We start from the raw sequence: 25,961 nt of genomic DNA, 5'->3' as shown, positions 1-25,961 counted from the left end.
TTTTTGGACCCGGAATTTGTGAATTGCTTGATATCCCACAGTGCTACTTTTGTTTAGAAAAGCAATCATTTGCTTCCAATAAGAGAAATTAGTACCATTGTAATAGTTACAAATCCATTATTAAATCTATGGCATCCCGATACCTATGAAGTTTGAAAAAAAAAAAAAAAGGTCCTAGTTTGGTTGCTCTGAATTACTATTGTCTTGCATCTAGAACATTCTGATACATTAAAATACCCTCTAATAGCAATCCTCTATTTATAGTTAAAAGAAGAAGAAAACAAACACCCAAGCCACTGAGATGGAGCTATAACCATTCATCTGTCCCAGACTCCACTTCCAAGGAGGAGTCTTTCAGCAGTGCTCTCCTGCTTTACTTAAAAACAATGCTGGACACTTTTTGAAGCTCACAATGAATTGTTTACCACAATATGACTGCAAAGTACACATTGATTTTCTTTCTGGCCTACTCAGTAAGAAGTTTAGGACAAAAATGAGCACGGGTAACATCAGATAAGCATTCCAGGCTAACAGCTGTAGAGATTACCATACTCAATTGAGCAGAGTGTCCCATGGACAGGGCTAATTCTGCAGAAGTAGGACTGTGGATCCAGGGACGTTGCCAACACTGGAGGATGGAATCCAGTGCGTGGGATGCTTAAGAATGGAGAGGAGATTTGGATGAAATAATTTAAGATGAAGCAATAATGAAAAGAATGCAGGAAACCAAGCTTCCTTCATTTTTAGCCCAAAAATCATTTAAAAAATTCCCCAGATTATTTTTCCACCTAGCATATCCAAGTTATTGATTAAATTAGGCAGAGGTTAAAGTGAAACAAACCCATTGACACAGAAACCCCCACCACTATAGCTGTTTAAAGCGGGAGGGTGAGCACAGAGGGAGGATGTGCTTGTGGTTAAGATGCTGAGACGCTTGTTTGCCTCGAGGCTCTGCCGCAGGCTTCCCGCAGAGCACAGCCCCAGTGACACCGGCGGGGCTGCGAGGGGAAGCTGCCTCGCCACTGAGGACAGCCCTACGCTGGTAAAAATAAACTAAAATTACAAGCAGTGTCTTCTTTGGGAGATGCTAGGGCTGGTAAGCCAGTTGTGCAAGTGCCATACTTCACTTTAACCGTGTCTCTACGCTATTGTTAATAGAAGTGAGCCACCAAAGCTGACACTGCTGCAGTTCTTGCCTGTCATCACAAGACCCAAGGGGCACTCCCAAGGACGTTGTGGGCAGTGAATCAGCACTCCCAGAAAGCCAGACTCCTCACTGCCTTGTATGCAGGTTCCTCTGACAATATTTATCGGAGGTAATTTTTATTTACCCAAATACCCATACCTGTAAAGAGTTGGCAAGTGTAGAACCACATAAGTTAAAAGCCAGTACTAAAGCTACTGAAGAAAAAGGACAAAGTAAAAGCAGTGGGTCCCATCTAAGCAACTGAAGCTAAAATGCTCTGTGCCAGTGGTTGCCCTCACTACATTATTTGCATGACACCTCCCAGCCTATTCTCTTCCCTCTTTCTAGGTGTCACTAGACAACCCCCCCACTTTTTTTTTTTTTGTGTACTAGGCAATATTATTCTCCCTATTCATTTGAGACTGAATAGTCCTAGGATACTGCTGCAGTCCCACATATTACTAATGACAGCTACCAGCAGAAGTGATTCTAATAGTACTTTAAATGAAATTTGTCTTAAAACTGATTTGTGAATTTAGGAATCAAAACCTATAAAATATTTAACTAGGAGGGGCTCTTGTAGTTATGCTGAATTAATAACACACTCATTCATGCTGAAAAATCCCACTATGTTCATTTCCTACATGCTGAAATAAACACAAATAGAATCACATTGTGGCAGTTTAGAACATTACCTGAATGAAAAAAATTGAGGCTTTGCTTTAATGAAATAATTGATATGGTTAATTTTTTATGATGTCTCAAATATTTCCAATGAAGCAAAATCCTTGTTGGAAAATGATTCTCCTAGAATGTAATTCATTATAATGAACATATTACTGTCATTAAAGAACTAAATATTTTAAGAGCTGCACAGGAGATGAGTATCTAACTACTTCCACTAAATTAATAATAGATTTTCTTTCTAACCACCTCCAGTGTTTTTAACCTCCTACTTAAAGATGCAAGAAAGGCACACCAGATTTTACAAATATAAAATACCTATCTGTTAAAAAAAGCATGTTATCAGCACACTTCAGGTTTGCATTCCAAAGTTTGCCATGGTCACAGAGAATTATAATGGCAGGAAGATTTCAATGCCTTTGAAAGGCTGAAAAATCAATAAAGATTTCTTAGTAACTAAGATGACAGAATGTGTAAAGCCTCACTCAAAATAAAAGTATAGTGTAAAAGCTGATGCTGTTTTGAGTTAAAAAAAGTCCCAGGAATGTAAGAGCCAGATGAAGTTTTATTTCTAGATGAACATGGTAACAGATTTTGTACATTTCTTAGGACATCTCAAGTCAGCATCCTATCCTAATGAGGTGAAATTAATATTAGCAATTTTGTTTCCCCCAAAGGGATTTTGTATGCATCATGACATCAAAAATAATGGTCATAGCTAACATTAATGCTGGTATTTTGGAAGCAGCTTGCTAAAATAGCTGTAGGTCAGGTAAGTTTCCAAATAAGTGATGGAAAAAGGAAAATAGACTAATTGTCCTCATGACTTGGCAGCAATTTCTTATCTAATAACTACAAGGTTTAGGTTTTAGGAGAAATGCTGCATAGCAGACTTATTTTTTTCCCTGGAACTAGCCACAAGCCACATTATTCACACAGCTAATCATGAAAAAATTTGGCTTACAACTTATAACTTTTGAAAATTATGTAAAACATCTGCCAAGAGTGAAGGTCCACACCCTGGACTTTTTAAACAGCAAATGGCCCACATACACCTTAATTTTCTTAAGTACTGGACCAAGCAGCATATACTGAAGGCAGTGTCTGGGGGAAAAAAAGGCTATAATACTAAATATAGTTTGCAATAATTTGGAACAGGGGATTTTGAATTGAATCAAAACTTTGGAGTCACCAGATCTACAAGAGGGAAGAATAACTTTAGAATTATGCAGTTTCTTGCCTCCCATAGTTCTGTGAGCTGGGTCCAAACTTTTGTTGTACAGATTGCTTTGCCCTAGCCAGGGCTTCCTATACAAAGGGTCTGCAGCTCAACTTGACATCACAGGTCTGTAAAGGGCAATGGAAATAGAGCTGTAACCCCAAAATAGTGTTTGAGGGGAAACACTGGAATGACTTTAGACTTTAGTATAACAAGCATTTTCTGTAGGAAGAAAAAGAATTGTGCAGGATGCTGTAGAAGGGTTAAGTACTCAAGCATGTACCAAAATAGAAACTGTCTTTTCAATGCTCAAAGAAATGCATCCATAATTATCCCTAGCATTAATGTCTTCCTGCTGCAAAATGAACATGCAACATATAAAATGCAACACCAAATTCCCCTGTTATTTTAAAAATTCTTTTAACATATGGAAAACAGACTTCTAAACAAAAATGAAACAAAACACCCCCCACCCCTCAAACCAAACAAAGGCAAACTAGTGATTTATTTTGAAAAACTGTGATGGGGTTGGTGTCATGAGAAGGCTAAATGCTGAAATCAAAACCCTGAATGTCTCTCCCTATCTTTGGAGTGTGATGTTTTGAAAGCTATAATCTCTGTACATTGCAATGTTTAGATTTATTCCACAGATAAGTGTCAGACACTTCGCAAGTCTCTTGTGTGAGATCAGCACATGAAGCAGACTGAAATCACTAATAACAGATAAGTACAAAAATGTTCTGAAATCAGTAATTCTAAAATAGCAGGAAAAAATAGCTCAGATTTTTGAATGATCTACCTTGAATAAAGTCTTACATAGTGACACCAAAAGTGAAAACAAAATTGAGTCAAGACTGACTGATCTTGTTGCTACACTCCTCTACTAAAGCCCTTCTTCCTTAGGTTATACTTTCCTCTCAGAGATCAGTTAATTACTATATGTTGTAATATATAAAGTTAAACACAAAGCTAACGTCTAGTGACAACTTCCAATCTAATTGTCATAGCTACGTACTTCACATACAATTTAATTAAAATGTAACATAGCTGTCAACTGTGGCAATCTTTTTCCCAAAAGAAACTTGAATAGAAAATCCTTTATTCAGTTGTATTGACTAGAATTTTACTACACTTATGAATGGTGATTTATGAAACAACACACACTACAGAGGTGGCAGTGCAACCAGTTTTAGATTAATTTAAAAACATGTGATAATCTCTGAAATTGCTTGAGAAAGATGAAATGTGGTGGGCACCAGTTCAGTTAGGATTTATTTTTCTTCTTCAAATTTCTTTCTGAACTGCTCACTCAGAAGCAAGAGCTTAGATTCTTCTATCAGTACAAGTGAACTCAGCTGTTACTGCTAATTTGATGTACTGCAAGTATGGCATAATCGTGAGCAGCTAGACTGCCAGGGGATTTCTGCATTATCCTCGTTTCACTTGAGAGGGCAAAACTGTCCCAAGAATGAATAGAAAATGCCCACTATTAAAATAATAAAAATTTTTAAAAGAGTAGTAAAGCCCAAAAAGTAAAAAGGAGCAGCTGTCAGAACTTGACAACTGTTGAAACATACTGTTCTCTTAAAATCCAAGGAATCTGTGAGTGTATGCTATGATACATGTTGCCAAGAAAGTGATGTCTTTATTATTAAAAGTATCATTTATAACACAAATGAAAGGTGTTGTGTGTTAAGGTGAAATTTAAGGGACTGGTGCTTGTTTCTGCACTGATTATCACAATACATTGAAATGACAGTTTTGAACCTGCTCATCCATATGTTAGGATATTAAACAGCTGAAGACAGTCAAACAGGAGGTAAACTGCAAACAGGATGGAAAAGTACCACTCTTAATCAGGCAACTTTTAATCCTAAAAAACTGGTTTTGAAAAATGTTGGAATAGTAATACCTCTTTTATACTATTAAGCTGAAACATAATTATACTATTTTCTCAGATTTCTTATCCATTAAATCTTTTTGCATATTTGTCTCTTCTTTATTAACTGAGTAAATAACTTTTAGTTTGATAGGAAGAAGATTCAAGAACAGAAATTTCACCAAATTTGCCTTTATGAAGTAATTAATCTAAAATTTACAGTCTGCATTAGAATGTGACTGAAAGACTTGCTCTTCTGTTTTCTGACTTCTGTAGCTTTAAGAGAAGTAAACATATTACGCTTGATATTCTGAAAACCATTTGAATACTTGACTGTTGTAATTTGAAACTCAATATGAATTACTTGAAAGCCCATTTAAAAACTAGCCATTGCCAGACAATTTAGCCATACATTTTAGTACCAAAAGCTTGCTTTATTACTGTCACATGTGAACAGCCATACAATTATAAGTAATTATACTGCCATTAATTGAAATTTATTAATATTAATGCAAATTCAAGGTAAAATTAATAAATTGATGATTTGGTTTGCATCTGGCTAAAAATTAGCTAATAATTTACTACACCAGCTCAGATTTTTAGATTGTCTGATTTTGTTTAATCCTTATGGGCAATTTCTTCTATGATAGGAGATACCAAAATCTCTTTAGAGAATTTGCTAAAACACCTCCCCCCATCCCCTTCAAATCAAATCTTTTCAACTGCTTTCAAACCTTAAGATTGATTTGAGATTCCCACAGATGACAACAAAAAGTCTGAAACACTGACATCTATTTAAGAGAAAATGGAAGTAAAAAAACATGCTACAGGGCTCCACTTGCCCCTCAGGAATAATGGATCATCTACATATTCAGGTCAACAGAGTCCTCAGGCCCTGGAATCAGTGGCACATGTGCAGAGATACCTCTCATGACAGCAGCTCTTTAGCACTGCTCAGAGTTTCAGAACCAAACTTTCCTTGTCTATTCATATAAATATATAACACCCTTTTTATCTAAACCTAAAAGCTGTGTGTTAGGTTTGAGTAGTCCTAGTGAGTAAATCTCTTGTCATGCCTGCTGCAGGAGATTCAGATCACAGTGATGACAAATCTTCTGAACATCTGCAATGCACAGGCAAAATGTGTTCTGGCCCTTTCAAATCAAACATCAGACTCTAAAACTTAAAAGAAAACCCATGTAATAAGCAAAATACTAATTTTCCCTTGTCTGAATCCCTAGAGTCCTAAAGTGTAAAATGATGTTCCCTCGATGAATGTAGAAGGCTACCCAATAATTTCCTTTCTTAGAAATCTATTTTCTGAATGCAAGCTTGTCACATCCCTGCTGCATTGCACCGGGGTTTGAGGGGAATGACGAGTGACAGAAAGCTGCTTCGAAAGCCTCAGACTGTGTGCTTACAACATCAGTAGCCTTTGTGCAGTTCCATCCCCAAGAAATCACACCATTAAAACAGCAGAATAAGAATCAGGGGGATGAGGCTTTTATGCATTATTTTCAGAGAAGTACTCAAAATCAAAGGGAAGTTCTAGACGTGAAGTTGGTAAGAATTTTTCTTATCTGCCTTATGGAAGTTATGATTTCACATTAAATGTACAGAATAATTGTTTTATGCAGTTATATAAAACTACACAAATTTGTTTCAATTTATCTAGAAGCAAGTTCAATAGTAATTCTGCCAGAAACTTACAGAGGAGCAAAATTAAGGCACTGTTTCTTCAAAGTTCTCACTCTATGTATTAACTACAATATACATGTACTATTATTAATCTATTTATTATTATGAGATATTCCTAAAATTGCTCAAAACTACTTTGCTAAACATCTGTATAGTACCAGCTCTTGTATGGCTGACTATACATAACATTTTTAAACTCTATGTTACTAGTCCAAGCATTAATGTTGCAACCTGAAGCAACATTTGTCCTCATCCTTTCTATCAGATTATTTTAATAGTACAGCAGAGGTTTTCAATGACATTAGGTATTGTTTGTAAGACACTGAAAGGTTACTCCCTGCACATTAAAAACACTACAGTTGCCACTAAACAAGAACAAAAACAGATGACAAAAGAAAGAAAGGAGACCATTCAAGACATGATCTTGAGGGCCTGCTACAGCAGAAGAGAGCTATTGCTGGCAGTGGTAACTGCAGCTCGCAGGTGGGGTTGTGGTATTGCCTCATGCTAAGAAGAATTTAAAGTGTTCCATCATGCCTTAGGAAAGGTGGAAAATCCTGGCACAGAGTTTTTCATGCAGTGAGAGCTGACAGGTACTCCATGACCCTTCCTCCTTTAGTGCAGTTGTGTGAACTGTGGAAGACTCAGAGAGGCAGGTATGGTACAACTACTGCTTAGGAGAAAAACAAATTATCTGAATGGAATTTGAGGAAAACAGAATATAAAGTCTCTTAAGTGAACTCTTGAATGAGCTCATGCTAATTCAGGAGGAATGGCCTTGGACAAATTAAGAAAACAAGGGCCATGGGTTGTCAGACCTTGCCCAAATTTGAGATCTAAGAAGTTTCAGATGATGGAGACTATGTAACATTTCCAATTATCTGTAGAATCTCCAGAGAAACCTCTCCAAAAATGCCATCTGGCTATTTTGCTAAAACCACAAAGAAAAACTGAGAACAGTAAATTTCCCAAAAGAACTGAAGTTGGAGGTGAAGAAAAACAAAGCAATCTATTTCTGTTTAGATGAAAGTTTCAGCCCAGAATTTGAGGGAGACTGTCTTTCATTACAGCTACGTGTACATCTAAGCCTGTCATGTACATCTAAGCCTGTCAGTCACTTGCTCATTTGTATGAACTTTACATACCCAAGGGTTCACATAATTCAAGGTTTGGTTCATCCTTGTACTCAGTTTATAAGTGGTGTCCCATCACATAATTCCATTAACTGACATGGAGTATTCATAAATCTCAATATGAAATAGGAAGAGAAAGAAGATGAAGCAGGAGAGAAAGGAACAAAGTTCTGATGTTTTCCTAGCACAGGGCAGGCCCTGAAGAAACTAAGAGAAGAGAAAAGGAAAAGGAGGAGGTAGAGGATTGGCTCACTTACCTCTGAAATTACAACACTTTTGCAAACCAAAGGTCTGCAGGAAATAGAGGACAGATAAAGGAGGGATAAGGTAGAACTCAAGAGGGAAGAATATGGCAGAAAAAAAGGAAAGGGTCAGAACAGCACTGGTTATGTTTGTTCTGAGTCTGGCTAAAAGGTTAATTAATTGAAAAAGAAACAGAAATGCACCATACCTTTTCTTTGTCACTGGCTTCTCGAGCCACAGTAGAGCCCTGAAACAGAAAAAATGGATCTAAAAATGTGCATATGTCAGAAACTAATTTGAAAATGTTATAACAGGTCAAAAAGAGGATGAACTGTATCCTTTTGAACTTGAGAAATGTTTTAAAGAAAGGTGATACGGTAGGTAGAATGTCCAGGACTGCTGAACTGCTGCAATCATGTGAAGAAGATGCATCATGAGAGAAGAAAGATGGATTAAATCCTCAAATGCTCTACTTCTATCATCCCCCTAATTCTTGGGGCTTTTCCTCATCTCTCATCCTCATTTTGAATGTATCATGCTGGAAGTTCAGTTTGCTTGGCAGATTTCTCTTTTTTTTTTTTTTTTGATGCCAATTTAGCTGTATGGGTATGGACTGTATAACTGTCTGGACATTTGTAACACACATTTGAAAAGGATGTCACACAATATAAACAAAAAAGTATTTAAAAGATCATAAAGTACAAACAAGAACAATGCATCTCACAGCAACATGGAGTAAAAAGAAGAGAAGAGACCAACTGTGGATTCACAAGATTTACAGTGCTTGCCCAAGACATTTGGGATTTTCTTTTTAAATTTATTTTTTAGATTAAAATTAGTGAGCAATAGGGTGCTTTCTGAATAATCTGGAGCTGACAAAAAAAAGACTGTATATATTTCCTTAAAAATTTCTTGGAGCAGGACCACACCTTTAAATACCCAGCACATGGTTATCATGTAACAGCACTGCAAGAAATAGTAACTACACATAAGGTGACTGGACATTGAAAGATGGGTAAATTAGCTCTGCTCTTTGTTAAAGGGTGTGCATTGTGTAAAGAAATGATGGAGTGGAGTCCTACTAGTTTAAAGAATGTGAGGATCCCAACCACACCCTTTTATAGCATGTTTTATTCTGTTTATGGAAAGACACTTAGAAAACTCAGAAGTGGTTGAGAGAAAAGATATCTGGGACAGTATCTGTTAGTTATTATGTATGGCCTAGAAGCAGGGATTTAATTGAATTATTCTTAACTGATAATAAAGCCTGGCAAAAGCCTAACATTTCAGTTTACTCAGGAGACAACTTTTATATTGTATTCTGTGCTCCAACAGATTATTAGGCCAGAAAAAAGATCAACTGAAAACCAAACTGAAGGAAAAGAAAGAAGATTCACAATTGTAAAAATTAGGGAGGATGTCAAATTTGACATTTGGTAAAAAAATAACATTGAAATGGCATTTTAACAAAATGCATCCATGGCCAAAAAAATACCCTTAAAATCCCACACTGATTTGTGGTCTGTTTTTCTTGTATCTACATAGGTAGAGACTTGTGCTACAAAGTGAGGTCTAAGCTGGTGTCAAAAATATTCATGTACAAAAAAGGACTCTGTGTCTACAACTGCAGATGACATAGCAAAGAATATCAAGAAAAAGTAATTTATAATAAATTCAGTGTCAGTATAAATCTGTTCAGTGAAGGAGTTTGTTTTGAGGAATATATTGATGTTAAATTTGAAGTTAAAGCAATCCTCTCCAGCTGGACAAACTGAATAGACTACAGAGGTAAATAACATAAAGAGCTGTTGACACCAATGTTAAGAACATAGTGTATATAATTACTGCTTCTTTCTGTTGTGCTTTCATGCCCTTTTTAATACATTTGTACATTATGATGCTCTAAATCACAGTTCTCTCAAATTAAAAAAGCCCAAACTTTCTCTGCAACTGCTGCCAATAATACTGAATATCAGAAAGAAAATTGTTGACAATCTGGAAATCAGTTCTTATAAATCAAGTTCAGTCAACTATCTGAGCAATTGCTAAGGAGACTTGACAGTAGGAAAGGATGGTGCACTACATAGCATTACAAATCTCCTAATACAGAATGATAAATGAACACCTTAAAGCAAGCTTGCAGATGCACTTAGTGGTTCAGCACATAGAAATTAAATGTATTAGAAAGAAGTAGGTTTCTAAGGGGATACTTTATAGAGGAAATTAAAATACCATCTCTTGGTTAGAAAGACTAAGACCACATTTTGAGTATTTGTTGTAAGCCCTGTATATTAACTACTGTCAAAACTACAATGAGCAGATAAAGCTTCTGAAACAAAACTGAAACAGATCTTATGAAAAAAGATGTTCTGATTTTTCAAAGACTCTTTTCCTTTTCACTTGAATTATTTTTAAAATATTGGATAAATTATTAAACTCTTGCTTAGAGCTTAATAGAGGTGTACTTTATTAGCATTTATTGAAATGATGCTATTTAGTTGTTTTATAGATGCCCTCTGCAGAATCAACTGTGGCTTTCCATAATGTTGATAAAAACCTGTAAGAAGCAGAATTACTATTGTACTAGTGTGAAGGGTTTTACCTTTAACCACTAGCAACATTTGGCAAACATATCTGGCTAAATTGCTGCTTTTAAAAATGCACAAAACAGATAAATTTCTATAATGTCTATAAAACCACCCTTTAATTTTGCTAAACCCAGGTGTAGAATGAAATAAGTTATGCTGGCTCTTGCATAACATAATTTTAAATTAATTAAAATTCTGAGCAATAATCTAACATTTATTGTAAAGATTTTCAGCTACTTTGTCAGTTATTTAATCAGCAGTTATTTCTCACCTTTAAATCATATTTTCTATAAACAGATAAACGATGGCTGAACACATTTCTTGTAACAACCATATATACTTCAACTCCATCAACAGTAAGCCGGTACATGCCCAAAAACTGGGGAAGAAGTGTATTCCCATGACACTCCACAATAAACTGCAGAATGAAAAAAGAAACCAGAAATTAGGATTGACATATTACATAAATATCTATTTAGATTTTAGATATAAAATACCAAGAAACAATATTTTTTTTCTGAATATGTGTGTAGCGACAAACCTTTAAAAAATTACCAAAAGCAAACCCCCTCATGAGGAAGTTATTCTTCTTTTAGGACAGTGTTTAAAAATTAAAATCATAAACTGCTTAATTTATAACTCTCGATTTCCACAGACAGTCTCCTAGAAAGAGGAGACTCCATTGGACAGAGCTTTTAACTTTTATGTTAACACAAAAAGCAAACCTAAGCAGACAGCATATATTTGTTAGTTATGTCAAAACCCAAGCATTTTTTTTAACATCACACTGCTGTAACCCATACTGTGTTGTCCCGGACCATATTTAAATTGTATGTTTCTCCATTGTCAGTATTTGTTTATTATGATGAACACTCATGGTGTTGTCACCAGCAAGGGGTATTATTTATTATCACCAACTTTCTGTTAGCTCCTACTGGTGGTTGCATTTTGGGGTCAATAGAGCCGAGCAATGAAGTGCAAATTCCCTGTATTTTTAAATTTCTGAATCCTTATTTTTCCTTAAGGTCACCACATTCCATTACAAATGGGCTATTAACCTTGAAAATATTTGCCACCTGCAACCTGTCTTTTTTTCTTAATCACTTGCCTTACAAGTAATTGTTCTATTAGAAAGACCACTGGAGGAAGCAGAAAAAGCAGACACATACTGATGATGAGAAGTATTGAAGGATGATTTTTTATTCCCAAAATAAAAATGCCCATACTATGTTAATCCTACTCAGAAACATTCACTTATATATTTTGTGGAACCAAGGAAAAGTTAAGCCACTATGATGCAAACCAGAAAGGACTCGCCAGTCTTCCTCTTTCTGTTAGCACCAAGTCTCAAACAGGAACTTGGAGAAAATGTAAAAACCCAAGGCCCAAAGAGGAAACATGAAATCTAACCTACAGTCAGCTTTTAAACGTTAATTGCATACTGAAGCTGCTGCTCCTTTCTGCCAGTGACCCAGTTACTAGAAACACAGATTTTAGAAGAATTTAAAACAAGTTAACTGAGTAAGCCATTTCAATTGTTTAACGAAGGCAGGTAGTATTTGGTAACAAATACTCTAACAAAGCTCTTGAAACCCTGGAGATTTTGCAATTTTGGCCTCCTCTGCTAATTGTAAGGAATTCTTCTCACTAATTTGATACTGGAATCTGCACATATCACAGACAGATCTTTTAATTGGCTAAATAAAAAACTGACTTAAGACTCCTGAAAACAATCCTGTTCACCAGGAAACAAAGGAAATGAACAACCAACACAGAAATTATTGACTGTCAGTTGAACCCAATTTTGACTGACTCCTGAGCCCTGTTAAATCTTGCTGGCACATTTTGGGCTGCAACTCTGCTTTCTACCTGCCCTGGAGCTGTACTGGAGGTTCAAGCCCTGAAGCACAGAACAAAGTCACAATGTAGTTGTGCCACTTCACAGAAAAGCACTTTTAAGTTCCAGCTGTCTATGAATAGGCAAGTTATCTTAAGGTGCTGCAGAGACTCAGTGAATACAAATCAGAATCTTAGGAAAGGAGTATGATTGTATGCCTCAAAACACAAATAGAAGTTTGGCAGTAAAAGGCCACAAAAGCAAGGTCAGTCGTGAGCAGTGCACAAAGACCGATCAGTTTGCACCTGAGAGGATTTCTGTATTTAAAAAATACTGAAGTTTTAAGTTGAAGTTCTCAGTTTGGAGGATTTTCAGAGTCATAGGGCTGTTAACATCACAAAACTGTTATAACACATTACAGGATACACAGCCTATTTTGACCATCGTTTCTGTTAAAGATCCAATCATAAGAGTACTAATCCATACTAGCAAAAATACATTGATTATTTTTTAATAAATGTTAAGTACTTGGCATATCTTTAAAGGTAAATACTAAATATTTTTAAAGCTTTATAGAAAGTAAGAAGGGTTGTTCCTATAGAAACGTTTATTAAATGACTTCTACTTTAAGATGATTATGTTCTACAAGATGAAAATAAATCTAGCTTCCAACAAGAATTTAGTGTCACAGAATTTCTAGCTACTCAACTCTTTAACAGACCCAGCCATTCTTACAAATCTTACAGCTTTTAAATACAGAATTTGAATTAAAATAAATACTATTGTTCAAATTTTCCACATGGGCATCTGAGATGCAGAACCTCTACCTGAAATCATACAGAGAGTTTGTGCCATGTGAAGGAATGTCAGCTAGACATCTTGAGAACCACACTAGTAACCCCCCGCCCTTCCTTTCAGCTGTGACTGCCACAGTACAGACACTTAAACTGTCTCTTCAACCCTAGCTACTGCTAACACTCCAATTTTAAGCTTTCTGGTCCCAGGTGTACCCATCTGTAAAATAGCAATGCCATTACCAGAGCATGAGCACCATACCCACTGTAACATCATAAAATAAATTACTTGGTTAGCAGTATACAACCCCCTCCCAAACTGCTCTGTACTATGTAATGAGGACAAAAAGGCCACTAGTGAGAGTTGCTTCAGTCCTGTTTGTAGGTTAGGGTTTGCCATTTGCCAGCACTGTTTCATTATCTTAGTGTGCAAAGACTTCTGAAAAGGCAGTGTTAACCAGCATGGAACACAAGACATGAGAAGCTCTGCTAATATTGCTCCTCTTGATAGTAAGGGACATGGCTGTACTCTCCCAGACTTCTAAGAGACCCTCTCAAAGCAGACCAGGCACTACACAGTTGTTTCCTATTTGCTGCTGTGGACACTCATGCCATTACAATTAAAAGAAAAGCCTCTGAAATTATTTCAGTGTTTCCTATGACAGAATTTCTTAACCTGATGGGGAAACAAAGGAAAGAAGGAGGAATGCCGCTTGCTTTCATCATCTACAAGGTTGGTCTAGAACTTCCTACCTTTGCAACTATCAATCCCCCATATCTGCATCACAGAGGAGGCAAAACGTGTCATCTGTTTGGGTGGGAGTCCAGCAGGACTTGCACTGGTGACTGTGGTTGGCAGATTTTCAATTTGTCCATCTTGATATAAAGGAAGTAGCAATTTAGTCACCTCAAGGTGCTTTTTAGGAATGATTTCCTGAAGTTTCCCACTCACAGCTGGAAAAAAAGTGAGCCTAGAAAATAAGCCAGTACATGCTTAACAGGACTGCTAAATTTCAGTGAAAGAAAAAGACCTTCACTCCTTTTTCTAAAAAGAACATTAAAACAATTCTACTAAGCAGACTTGCTAAATAAAACTGTAATACTCAGCTAATACATTTACAAGCCTTTATATGCAGCAACAAAATATTTTTAAAAAATGAGTGTTGTAATAAACACCCCATAATTTTTTTGTTAATTCAAACAATTTTCATGTTTGCGCACAGCACGAGGACAATATTATTATTGACACAGTAAAGTAACATCCACGTATTGACATGATTTATCAGCTGTGCAGCACATTTCAAATAAGGAAATTTCTGAATTCTCTTGAACCCCATGCTTCAAGTTGAAAATTAGTAAGAAATTCTTTATGAGCCTATTTTCTCATTAATTTTTGTATAAATACAGCTTCAAGATTGCTTAGTAAGAATAAAACTTTACCGATTTAATTAGGTTCTTGCTTCCCTATGGCAATGCTAGTAACCTATCAGATACATAAAAAGATAACATAATGCATACCATTTATTGGCAAAGAAGTTATACTACTTTTGGCTCTTTTTGGAAAAACACAGAATAAAATTTCTGTTTCTACCATTTCTCCATCTCCACTTGGAGATCATCTGTGGAATGATTTGACATCGGTGCAGATTAAATCCTCAATTATATCTATCTTTGTTCTATGTGCAAAGTCAGCATTCCTATTTCTCACAGCCCTGTTTGATAAATATTAATTCAGAAATACACAACATGCTCATTCTCTGTTACCCCTTTATATATTATTTTCACACATTTTGGTATCATGACTAAGACAAGCATTTGATAATTCAAGCAGAATTATGTGGTAAGTCTATACATTCACCAGGATACTTCCACTAAAGAAACTGAATAGCAAGTCACATAATTATTTAAAACTATTTTAGGCATTGTGCAGGCCTAGATATTGATAGTAATTTTTGTGCTCAACTTGTTCTTTTATATCCTCTTGTCACAGATATCCTTCACTAATTTTGTGTACAAGCATTTGTATTTTGTGCACAAGCACTGATATGTGGAATCACTCCCCCCAAAAAAGACTTAGAACTTGTTCAGAGTTATAAATATTCCATTTATTGCCATTTTTTCATGGCAATATTATGCATTGGGTACTTATGTGATACATTGCAAGGATTAATTAGCCAAAGTACATCAAACACCAGAGAGTTACAGATTTTCAAGGCATTGTTTTCTTCAAACAAGCCATGTAAAAAAGTAATTTCATTTAAATAAGTAATCAATAAATACACAGGTTTTTATATACAAGCCTTGTGATTCACAGCCTTACACTTTACATTGTTTCTGACATGGCCAGTTATTTTTACTTCTAAGTGCAGTGTAATCTCAATGTTACCACCACAAGTGATGATCTAGGCTGCAGATGTGTTACCAGGAACATCATACCTCATGTTGCTACAACTGACTCACTGTGTGGATTGATCTCTTCTGAAAAGTGTTGTGCACAACATCAATAACTTATATATACAAAAAAAAAATAGAAAACACTGCCTGGTGAAACCCAAGCCTCAACAGAGCCAGTGCAGCCAAGACCATTCTGTCATTTTGTGTAGTTATTCACCTACGAAATGTCTTTCAGGAAAGACTTTCAATGTGTTTTTTTTGGTACAATTCTAGTCTGTGTGGCTCCTTTGCATATCAGCCCTCTGCAATTCCATCTGACAAGCACCCTAGTGAATCTCCCATTTTTAGGGTCACCTCTTCTATAGGAAGAGTGGGCCAGTTGGGCCAGTGAAACACAGACTGTTTGGATGAGAACACATACATTCTCATGTCTCCTTTTTCTGCCTCTCCTGTTTCTTCAGATCAAAGCTGCTTTGTAAGCTGGTTATCTTAGCACAGGGCAGAAGCTGTGTTCTGTGCTGCCTCTGGACTCTCACACAGAACTGCTGAAAGGCTTTTTTCACTGCATTCTTTGCAAACCTCCCAGAAATCTTCACCTCTTTCTATCTGAGGACATACAGAGTCAGGGTCATCACTACATTCTTCATTCACATTTGTGTTTAAACAATATTACATTAAAGGCTTGCTTTACCTTTTTCCTTTTTTTGTGATACATATGAACAAAACTCATGCAGCAAAAGCAGAGATGGGGGCTGGGAGGAAGCCACTGCTAACCTGTGCAACTACTGATGTGGAGGGAGGATGATACAAACTTTAATGTAGCTCTGATTCAGCAACCTACCAGCTTGACAAGCCCATCTACACCAGTGCAAATTCCTAAGCACCTAGTCCCCACTTTCTTTTCTGGGCTATTCTCCAGCCTATGTTGTCATCAATTCTTTGACAAAATTGTTTTTAGCCTACTATAATGTTTCTCTATTTCAATATTTATCTATTTATGAATTTACTTTTTCTCCTATGTTTCACACAACAATCTGCTACTGTTCCTTGATTCCTGTGTAGCCCTGAACCCTGTTACTGGTGCAATTTCTCCCATTTTCACTTTATTGCCTATATTTTCTTCCCTTTAATTTGCTTTCAGGTTTCTTTCTTATATTTTCCCCTCCAGCAGCTAAGGTAGTATTTTCCTGCTTTTGTTTTGCCTTTTATTTCTGCCTGTTTATGTCTGTCATTTCATCATTTTGCTCATTGTATTCTTTCCTTTCTTCCCATTCACTTCCCCATGACTCCGCTGTTTGCTGTGTCTGGTAAATGGGCAGTCCCTCTCCTTTACCACCATCCACTATTTCTGCTGGTTGCCAGGGAGACAAACAGGCAGTGCAATAGGTGTCAGTTCTGCATACAATTACCTGTGCAGGGAAGAGAGCTGTGCCTTCAGCAGGGACAGCTGCCTACAGAAAACCTAAAAAGGACCTGCACTCAGGTCCCTTTTAGGAGCTTTATGCTGGAAGGTTTGTATGCTAACAATTCTCTCCTGTTCACCTGCTTTGAGATGGCTTCTGTTTTCTTTGCTGAAGTTACTTGGGTGTCAGCAATGAGAAGTCATCCCTTCTGAATTAATTTTAATGAAAAAGAAAGAAATTGTTTAAAAGAGACACTAAAATTGCTTTATTTTATTTTTAAAAATTGTTAATTTGCCCATCATCTGTTCTCAAAGAGCAAAGGACTCCTATTTTACACCAATTTAAGATTTAAAGCAAATTAATGTCACTGGAAAGGGCAAGATGTCTTGAATCTGACATTTCAGATACTATAAAATCTACCTTCAGAATTTTACTCAACTATTACTGATTTCTGCCCTTGAAAATAACATTTTTACTTTAGAAAATATCTACAAATACAGTAATATATACAATACATATTTTATATAAATTCATAAGCTTTTTGCATAGGACAATAAAAAAATATAAACATAACTTGAATATATGATGAAATAGAAAGTTTTCCTTTAGGAGGAAATAGGGTATTACCCATTCCTTAAACAAAGGGTGAAATTCTGACAACATACTTATCACAGATGACTGCTGAACTCTTCCTTAACAATGCTAAAGGTAGCAGTAGTTTTAAATCAATTTTTCTGATCTGTGTTCTTGGGGTCAGGAGCCAAGGTTCAAAACACGATTGCACTAGATTTGGAGGTATTTACAATGAATATTTGATCTTGCTCTCAAATTCTATTTAATATAAACATGCTTGATTAACTTGCACAATTTTAAATGGTCCAACTACATCTATGAGCCCATACAACAGTAGTTTTCCTAATACTTGAAAGTCTGACCCATTTGAACATATGAATGGTTCTACTGCATTTGACAAGTGACTGACATTCAGCTGAGTAACACTGAAGAGTGGTGAGAAGAGTTCTAGTCATAACTGACAATATACCAATAATACAAGCAGTCCAAACTGATTGCAAATTATCAATAAATATGACTAAAAGAAGTAATTCAAACTATGTACCAAAAACTATTACAGTAGTTGGAAACTGGCTAGAATAGTTAGTCACAGCATAAGAATCTAGCACGCCATATATTTGTATTTACCCTAACACTTCAAAACCTACCTCTAGGCCATTTTGTCTTTCAAACATAGATAGAAGGCTGATCCATGCATGATGGCCTTTAACAGTCTTGTCATAAAACACAGGATGCTTTGCTGCTTTAAACGTAGTGAAAAGTATAATTCCTCCTGTTTGCTTAATGTTTTGTTTTGCTCAGTGTTTTGGGTTTTTTTTCCTTTTAACTTTGGAAATGAAAATAATTATCTCTAGTGTTTCTACTCAATATTAAAAGTGTCAGACTCATCTGATGAGTTGACAGAAAGTGTCAGTGTTTAGACTGAAGTGTTCACCATCTGTCTGAGGTTCTGAGCCTGACTGCCACTTAAGAAAAGGCATCATAGGGTAAATGATTTTGGAAACCCACAGCAAATATAATTTACAATTGTCAAGATTATTTACAATTCAACAGTTTTAAATTGTAATCACTATATAAACACATGTATGCTGTTTCTATAACTTCTAACATTCCTTCAAGCCCAGTTCACTTTCAGCTATTTATACATTTCTAGCATGTAGCCCTGAGCTTGGAATTTATCTTTGATCAGATCATCTTTGATGATTTAAAAGCACCAATCTAGATTTGGGATTTTTAAACTTACAAGAGTCTACAGGCTATGAAGTATTCCCACTCCTTTTGTAAACTCCGACACATACTGAACTGTGTAATTACACCCTCAGTTCCTCTGAGCTCCAGAGAACAGAGAGGTTATTGCACCTTCAGACAGATGGAGAGAGAAAGGACTAACAGAAGTGCATGGGCTTGTGAACTATACATTTCCATGATGTCCATAACAAAATAATCTTCATTTCTTCTACTTGCCAATGTCAGTGTACATTTCTGCATGTCTGTCTAACCCTTTGATGACTTCCCAAAAAGATAACCAATACTTGGAATCAGATTTTGGAGGTTCATGGGAAAAGCTGCTGTGCTATATTTCTCTGCCAACCACGCAAACTCCCAGATGCCTTATTTGTAGCTCTGGGAGCAACCAAAAAGTTGCAAGGAAAACAACAGCTTTTTTGCAAATGCCAAGATCAAAACTGTTTTGGTGAATGAAGGACACATGGAGTCTCACACTTATGCCTTGTGATGGCTCCATCTCCAGCATTCTTTGTTTCAAGATAGATGTCTCCTCTGGTATTTATTCTTAAGCAGTTCAAGCAGTCTTATGCTTGAAAATATTTGATAAGGCTTGTGTGGTCCCTAAGCAAAGACAGAGGTGCTTTCTAGAATGATTCTATCAGCCTTATGCTATTAGCCTTAATAAGGAAACAGGTGAGTAAATATTATGGTTTAAATGAAACTCATTCAGAGTTTCAAACAGGGAAAGGAACCTGGAATGAATTTGCAGAGGGGAAAAAACAAAAACTGAAAGAGACTGTCTGTCATAAATTGCATGCATTTCACTCATACTTACGTCAGAAGAAATGGATAGTAATTACTGCCTTCTTGGGCACTTGAAAGAGGGTGCAAGATAATGGTTTACAAGACACAGTTCTTAATGGACAGATGATCTAACTTCAACTCCTTTGGGGAAACAAGGGAGAAAAAGCCTAAAATTCACACCAACCACTTCCCTAGACTTCATGCACCTGAAAAAGGCTGTCCTTTCCACTACCTAACTGGGTGTACACACTGTCTTTCTCAGAAGGCTGAACCTTTCGAATACAGCTCTGCTCTCAGGGCAGACTGGCACAGGGCATGCTGCAGGGGTGTGCCACTACAAGTTCCAAACCATTCCCAATCACACTCAGGCTGTGAAACACAGCTCAGCCAGGAATTTTCACGTATGTGGGGAGTGCTGCTGGCAATCAGAGAACTGAAACTGGAGAAAAGCTAACAAGCAGACTCCTCCCTAAAAATCCCATATTTGACACTCTACTGCACCATTATTAACAATCAAGAAAGATACTGGACAGTAAGGTATGAAAATCAATAGAGGGAACTTGACAATTCCTCTATTGGCAGAAGAGAGTATGTCAAAATAAAACTGAACTCATGAGAACTTGTTTTATTGACAAAGATTTCTACAAGAGTACCAGGACAGCATCTGAAAAGTCTTATGCTACTGCAATTGTGCCATCCTACAGAACCATAAAGTTACATCCACACCAGTGAAACAGACAGGTCTTGGAGTGTCCTCAGGCATCAGTTCCAGCTGGAATGGAATAACTCACATCTAAGTTATTAAGCTCCTCTCTTAAAAAAAAGGATGCTTACATTCAAACTCCTAAGTAAGAATATTAACTCAATTAACACCTTTATTCTTGCCCAGAATTGTTTGGGTGACAATAAGCTGGCCCCAATCAAAACCACAGTAGACCATCAATGATCTCAAGTGCCAGCAGATGCATCTGGCATTGCACTGTTAGCTAGCAGAAGGCCAAACTGTGTGGGACAATTTGGCTAAGGCCAATCTGTGTGGGACAACTTGGTCAAGGGAATAATAATACCTTTCCACCAGGACAATGGGTTTGCTAGACTTTGAAAAGGAAGTGAAGATAAGCTTTGCATGCCTGAAAAACGTCTAGACAAATGGGAGGACAAGCTGCTGTATCTAGCAATCCCAAGCATTCAACTTCCAACAGCAGCACAGAGGACATGGTGTCAGCTGTCATTAGGGCCAGTGGATTTAATTTAGATCTTGTTCAGTACATTGCTGAAGATACTGAAATGAATTTATTTAAATAAAAAAATCCAATTATTAAACTGTCTTTGTACTCACTTTGTACTTGAGTGCTTCTGTATTTAGCTTTGTACAGTGCTTTCAAGTTCTGAGACAAAAAGAAATAAAACTTGTATCTTTATGAATCTCTTGGAGGCATCAGTGAGAGCTATTTTACATGAAAGATTTTCCAGTATAAAGTGAAATTAGGTGCCTGGTAGAGACAAATTTCAGATCATTATTCCCTGTAACCTAGCCTAATATGAACCCTGATGTCGGAAAGCATTAATGAAAAAGATTCCAAATTATTAAATTCATTAATGTTAGCACAGTCTTCACTGATACTCTTGAAAGATTACTGTTATGAAAAGCAAAATGACTTTTCAGCTGGATTAAGTCTCAAAATCTGTATCATTAATACTAGTTTCTAATGCCCAATATGAAACAGACTAAAATGTTAATTCTGCTGTACAGTTTCACAGATCAAATCCTTTGAGATAAAAACTAAAATAGTAAGTTGGAACACTCACATAAAAATAAACCCCAAAATACAATTAGATTTAAATTAATTTTTTTTGGTGGCAAAACTATCATTAGGTGAATGTCTTAAGAAACTTTCTGATAGTAATATTTATTCACATTAAAACAAACACGCAATGGTCCTACAACGGTGTTATTTAAACAGAGGAACACCACAGGAGGAGAGAAAAGAGTTCATATCTAACATCCTGAAGGCTTCCCAAGTCACTCTGGACTTGGAAGGCCTTCAGAGATCTCCCTTCGAGGTTTACAAAAATGGCCTGCAATATCTTAAGTTCCAAGTACCCTGAAAGAATGCTTTGGCTTCCCACCTCAGAAGTTAAGACTGGTTTTACAAAAGTAATGTTTTAAAACTACTACAAACAAGAACATTGCACAGCAACAAACCAACCACCTAAACAACAATAAAAAAGCCCAAACCCAAATGTCCTTAATTCTTTACCTGGAGTTCCAACCCACAGAAAGGAGAAGGAAGATGAAAAGAGGGACAAAACCCCCTTCCTATTGCATAGCATATTTTAGGTGATTTTTTAGAGGCGTTTCTGACTTCTGTAGCTTTAGAACTTATTCAAACAGATGTAGGGCTAAGAAAACTAGCACTGATTTTATTAAAGCCTTTTGTAATTCCCAGGTGCTGCTCCCCTCTGTGCCAGCCACACAAACTATGCACCAGCACAGTACAGCAGCTACCAAGGCTGATTTGAGGGATCTCTTCTGTTCACTTTTAATTTTACAGTTGTGTATGAAAATTCACATTATCAAAACAAGTTTTTTTTAATAGTAGGATTTTTACATTAATCAGATCCATGTCTAAATTTTTTATATAATACAACTTTAATCTTTGAAATCTGTTGTGAAACACAGAATATTCACTAACCAAATCAGCAAGAGAAGGTCACCTGCAGCACTCATACACATGTACACAGACACCTGCAAGCTAGCCCAGAATAAAATACCTTCAAGTTGGGAGTCCACCAGCCAAAAGAAAGACCCCCTTTCTAGTAAGGCAAAGGACCTTATAGCCTCCAAGTCACCTCTATCATGTAGACATTTCTTTTTTATGAAATGCTAGTGCAGATATTTAGAAAAGTCCATCCTTGTGAATTACAGACATACTGTAAATTGCTGATGCAAAAGGGGAAAAAAATCTGAAGTGACTTTTCCATAATTACTAATTTGAAACTTTAAGCCTCTAAAAAAGATTGGCATTCTAATATTTAAGAAGACATCTCACACCTTGGTAGAGTTAATTTATTACCTGATGGTACTTCTTGAGTATGTTGTGCATTTCTGCTACATCTTCACTTGTTATAGTTTTGATGATATATCTTTTGTCGTAAGACGTATGAAAGCGGGCACCGCTGCGTGCTTGGGAATCATTGGCAAGGGGTGCACTTCTTGTCAATGAATTCTGTCAATTGATTTAAAACAAAAAGAGCATCAAGTCAGACAAAAGTATGTAACTTTTATTTGGAGCACATATGAACAATTTACACTTATTTTAAAGTACTTTTCAATACATCTGCACCAAGCTGAATTCTGAAAAGCATGTATCCACAGACTACGTTATCTTGAGAAAACACTTCAAAAATAAAGAAGAAAAGCATGTTTGAGAAGGAAGGTATTGCTCATCAGTGGTTCAAAACTCATCCTCAACATTTAATGAGAATTTATTGGACATAGATACACACATATTATCAGCTTTGGGGAAGAAAACATACAGTAATTAAAAATATAGAAGGAACACTGCATTACACCACAATAATTATAAAGAGATGATCCATCCATAGTTATAGTTTCACTTTAACATTAGCAGTATTTGCTCTTGAGACAGTGTGATCTGGTACATAACCAAGACCACGGTTACATTTCTGAGTTCTAGTACCAGAGCTATTCCATAGAGTTAAGCAAATAATATTGTACAATACCTCCTTTGGTAGAATAAGCCTACCTCCATACTGTCTCACGAGGAGAAAATTAGTTAACGACTATATGGCATTTAGAAGAGAGATTAAGGACTATTTTTAGAGTGAAGTTTAAAATTATTGGTGCTTCAATAGAACCAAGAGAAGCCTTCTGCTTTTTTCAGAGAATAAATAGTATTTAGGTTAGATTTCTTTACAATTATAAAAACCAAGAAAAAAATTGACTAAGTATAACAACTTTTTTGCCTGGAAACATCCTTCTTTACCATAAGAATTTATGCCAATTGTTATACACTTGCACAAAACAAAAACAAAAAAACCCCCACCAAAACAAAACAAAAACAAACAAACAAAAAAAAAAGTAGTAAGAGCAGCAACACAGCCATGAGAAAACAATGATGTTTTGGACCCCCTGTGCATTTCCATAAATGTGAACATAATCTGGAAAGGTTAAACAAGTTAATGATAGACTACTGGAACACTTCTATGTTTATATGTTTATGAAACAAACTTGCAGTAACCATCTGGTATATCGCTACTTGTAGCAGAAAACCCCAGCTCCTGCTATCCTTCCTCATTGTACCATGCTGCACAAACAGCTCTTGTTAAATGGAAATATACCTCCCTTCTTTCCACATTCACAGAGCATAATGTTCTCCCTGCTAGGTGAAAAGCCATTTTACTTTCAAAGATAATGAATATTAAATTTTTATATAGAAATGCAAGCATTGAATATTCCTAAACAGCAGAAGTTCAGCTCCAAGAGCTACAGAATGAATGTTTGTGTGGTGTGGTAAGGCACTGCGAACTAGGTCACAAAATGGATTTGCACTAGAAGAACGATGATGCTCTGAGAGAATAATTACCAATACACTTCATCTACCACATTCAGGTACCAAACCCACACAAACTTGTTTTTGCAGGACCTACGTTTTATTTGGAGATTTTCAGAATGAGCAGGACATGCAGATTAAACCCCTGGTCAGTAATTACTATGAAGTAATAACCTCAACCAAGAAATTAGGGTAACTATAGCCCCGAGTTTAAGAAGACACTTGACAATTATGTCTCTGTATTTTGGAGATCCATTGATTTCAATAGGGCTTCAAGCATTGTTTAATTTATCCCAACTGTGGGGTGCTTTCTGAAATCAATTTAACATGAAATAAAACCATTTTCCCACAAGGTTACTTAGTTCAACAGAAATACTCAGGAGTAGCAGGAATGACAGTAAATCACCAAAAAGTGCACAGCTCTACAAGGGCTTATTAGAATGAAAACCTTAATTATGACATGTAGGAGACATAAATCTTTTGCACTTCTTTCTATATATTTCTAGGCTTGTACAACGAACCAGAAAAATTACTGATGTCTGTGATAAAAAGTGACATATTTCTCTATTATCCTCTCTACTCAGTAATGAATGAAAGGATGGGGGTGCTTCTTTAAGGTTTATAAATCAACATTTTTTCTAGACTAATCAGAAGAGAGCTTTAGGGACACCACTGCAGACATTGCAGTTTCTTCTTGACACTGGCTTTTGGAGAGTCAGTTTTAACAAATGTAAGTCCTGATACACCATCACCTCACACAGTATTGAAGACAGTAGAGAATTCAAGTATTACAGCAGTTTTCTTTGCCTGCTTTCAGACTTTTTTCTCTTGAAATTGATTTCCCACCACTCCATCACTGAGAAGTTTTAATGTACTGAAGTCTATTCAAGGAAACAAGTATTATAAACTGATTAATTTCTCTTAATGCTACACTTGATACCAGTACTCCACTAATTTTCAAATTGAATTGTGGAGGTAGTGGTAGAAACCCTTTGTGCTCTACAGTCAGAAATTGGTTTTGTTTCCAGGCCTATATTTAATAGTTCAAGATGAAGAGCTGATAATAGAATTTAAAATAAAAAAGAAGTACAAATTCAGCTGCCTTCATCACAAATTGAAAATATGATGTAATGTAATAATTATTTTTAATTTTAAAAAACATGAATGCATGGGTAACCATTAGTGTATGTAATGAATTAAACTACTACTAAGTTATTCAGCTATAATTCAGTTAGTAATAATAAAGGCTACTGAGTAATTACTTGTTATTATTCCCAGCAGAAAAGGGTACATTATTCTGAGGTTAACTATTGCAATAAAGCAGTAACCACAGTATTCTGAATGTATTTTTCCCACAAAACTCTAGTCTTCAGCCTGTAATCCATATAATATAAAAGTTGAAAGCAATTAACCTGGCAGGAGACTTAAGTTGTTTAGCTATAAAAAGCCACAAAAGAGGGTATTGGCTAGTTGGCCCCTGAACATCAGAAGCAGGAAAAGAAGGAAAATGTAAAGTACATGAACTCAAAGTACTCTTAAGGTGTATTTTAATATCCTTCATGGAAAGATTTTCATATTTGAGTGAAATACAGGCCTGGGTTCTACTTGGTATAGGAGAGATGCTAGTTGACTGGACATTAGAAAATGTAATGCCTATCTAGAAGAAGACGCAGAAGGAAGATCCAGGGTCTGTCAGTCTGATCCTAGTGCCAGGGAAGGTCA

General features: G+C 36.2%; 1 protein-coding gene and 1 long non-coding RNA gene across 5 annotated transcripts in view; one reads left to right on the top strand and one right to left on the bottom strand.

Moving 5' to 3' along the window:
- PIP4K2A (phosphatidylinositol-5-phosphate 4-kinase type 2 alpha) overlaps positions 1-25,961 on the bottom strand; it is a 149,048-nt gene that overhangs the window by 10,311 nt on the left and 112,776 nt on the right. For 3 of the 4 annotated variants that reach the window (XM_064408214.1, XM_064408221.1, XM_064408205.1), the window contains 3 exons: positions 22,740-22,892; positions 10,902-11,048; positions 8,251-8,289 (listed from right to left, as the gene is read on the bottom strand). In XM_064408214.1, the coding sequence (XP_064264284.1) occupies positions 8,251-8,289; positions 10,902-11,048; positions 22,740-22,892 (339 nt within the window). The remainder of the gene's footprint in view (positions 1-8,250; positions 8,290-10,901; positions 11,049-22,739; positions 22,893-25,961) is intronic. The other variant, XM_064408213.1, reaches the window with a different exon arrangement.
- On the top strand, positions 17,037-20,784 carry LOC135293748 (uncharacterized). The gene is made up of 2 exons (XR_010355852.1): positions 17,037-17,166; positions 20,367-20,784. It is a non-coding gene; the product is annotated as an uncharacterized LOC135293748 (long non-coding RNA).

The sequence above is a fragment of the Passer domesticus genome, chromosome 1 (genome assembly GCF_036417665.1).
Source record: "Passer domesticus isolate bPasDom1 chromosome 1, bPasDom1.hap1, whole genome shotgun sequence".
Lineage (NCBI taxonomy): Eukaryota > Metazoa > Chordata > Aves > Passeriformes > Passeridae > Passer > Passer domesticus.
This window is presented reverse-complemented; position numbering and strand designations above follow the sequence as displayed.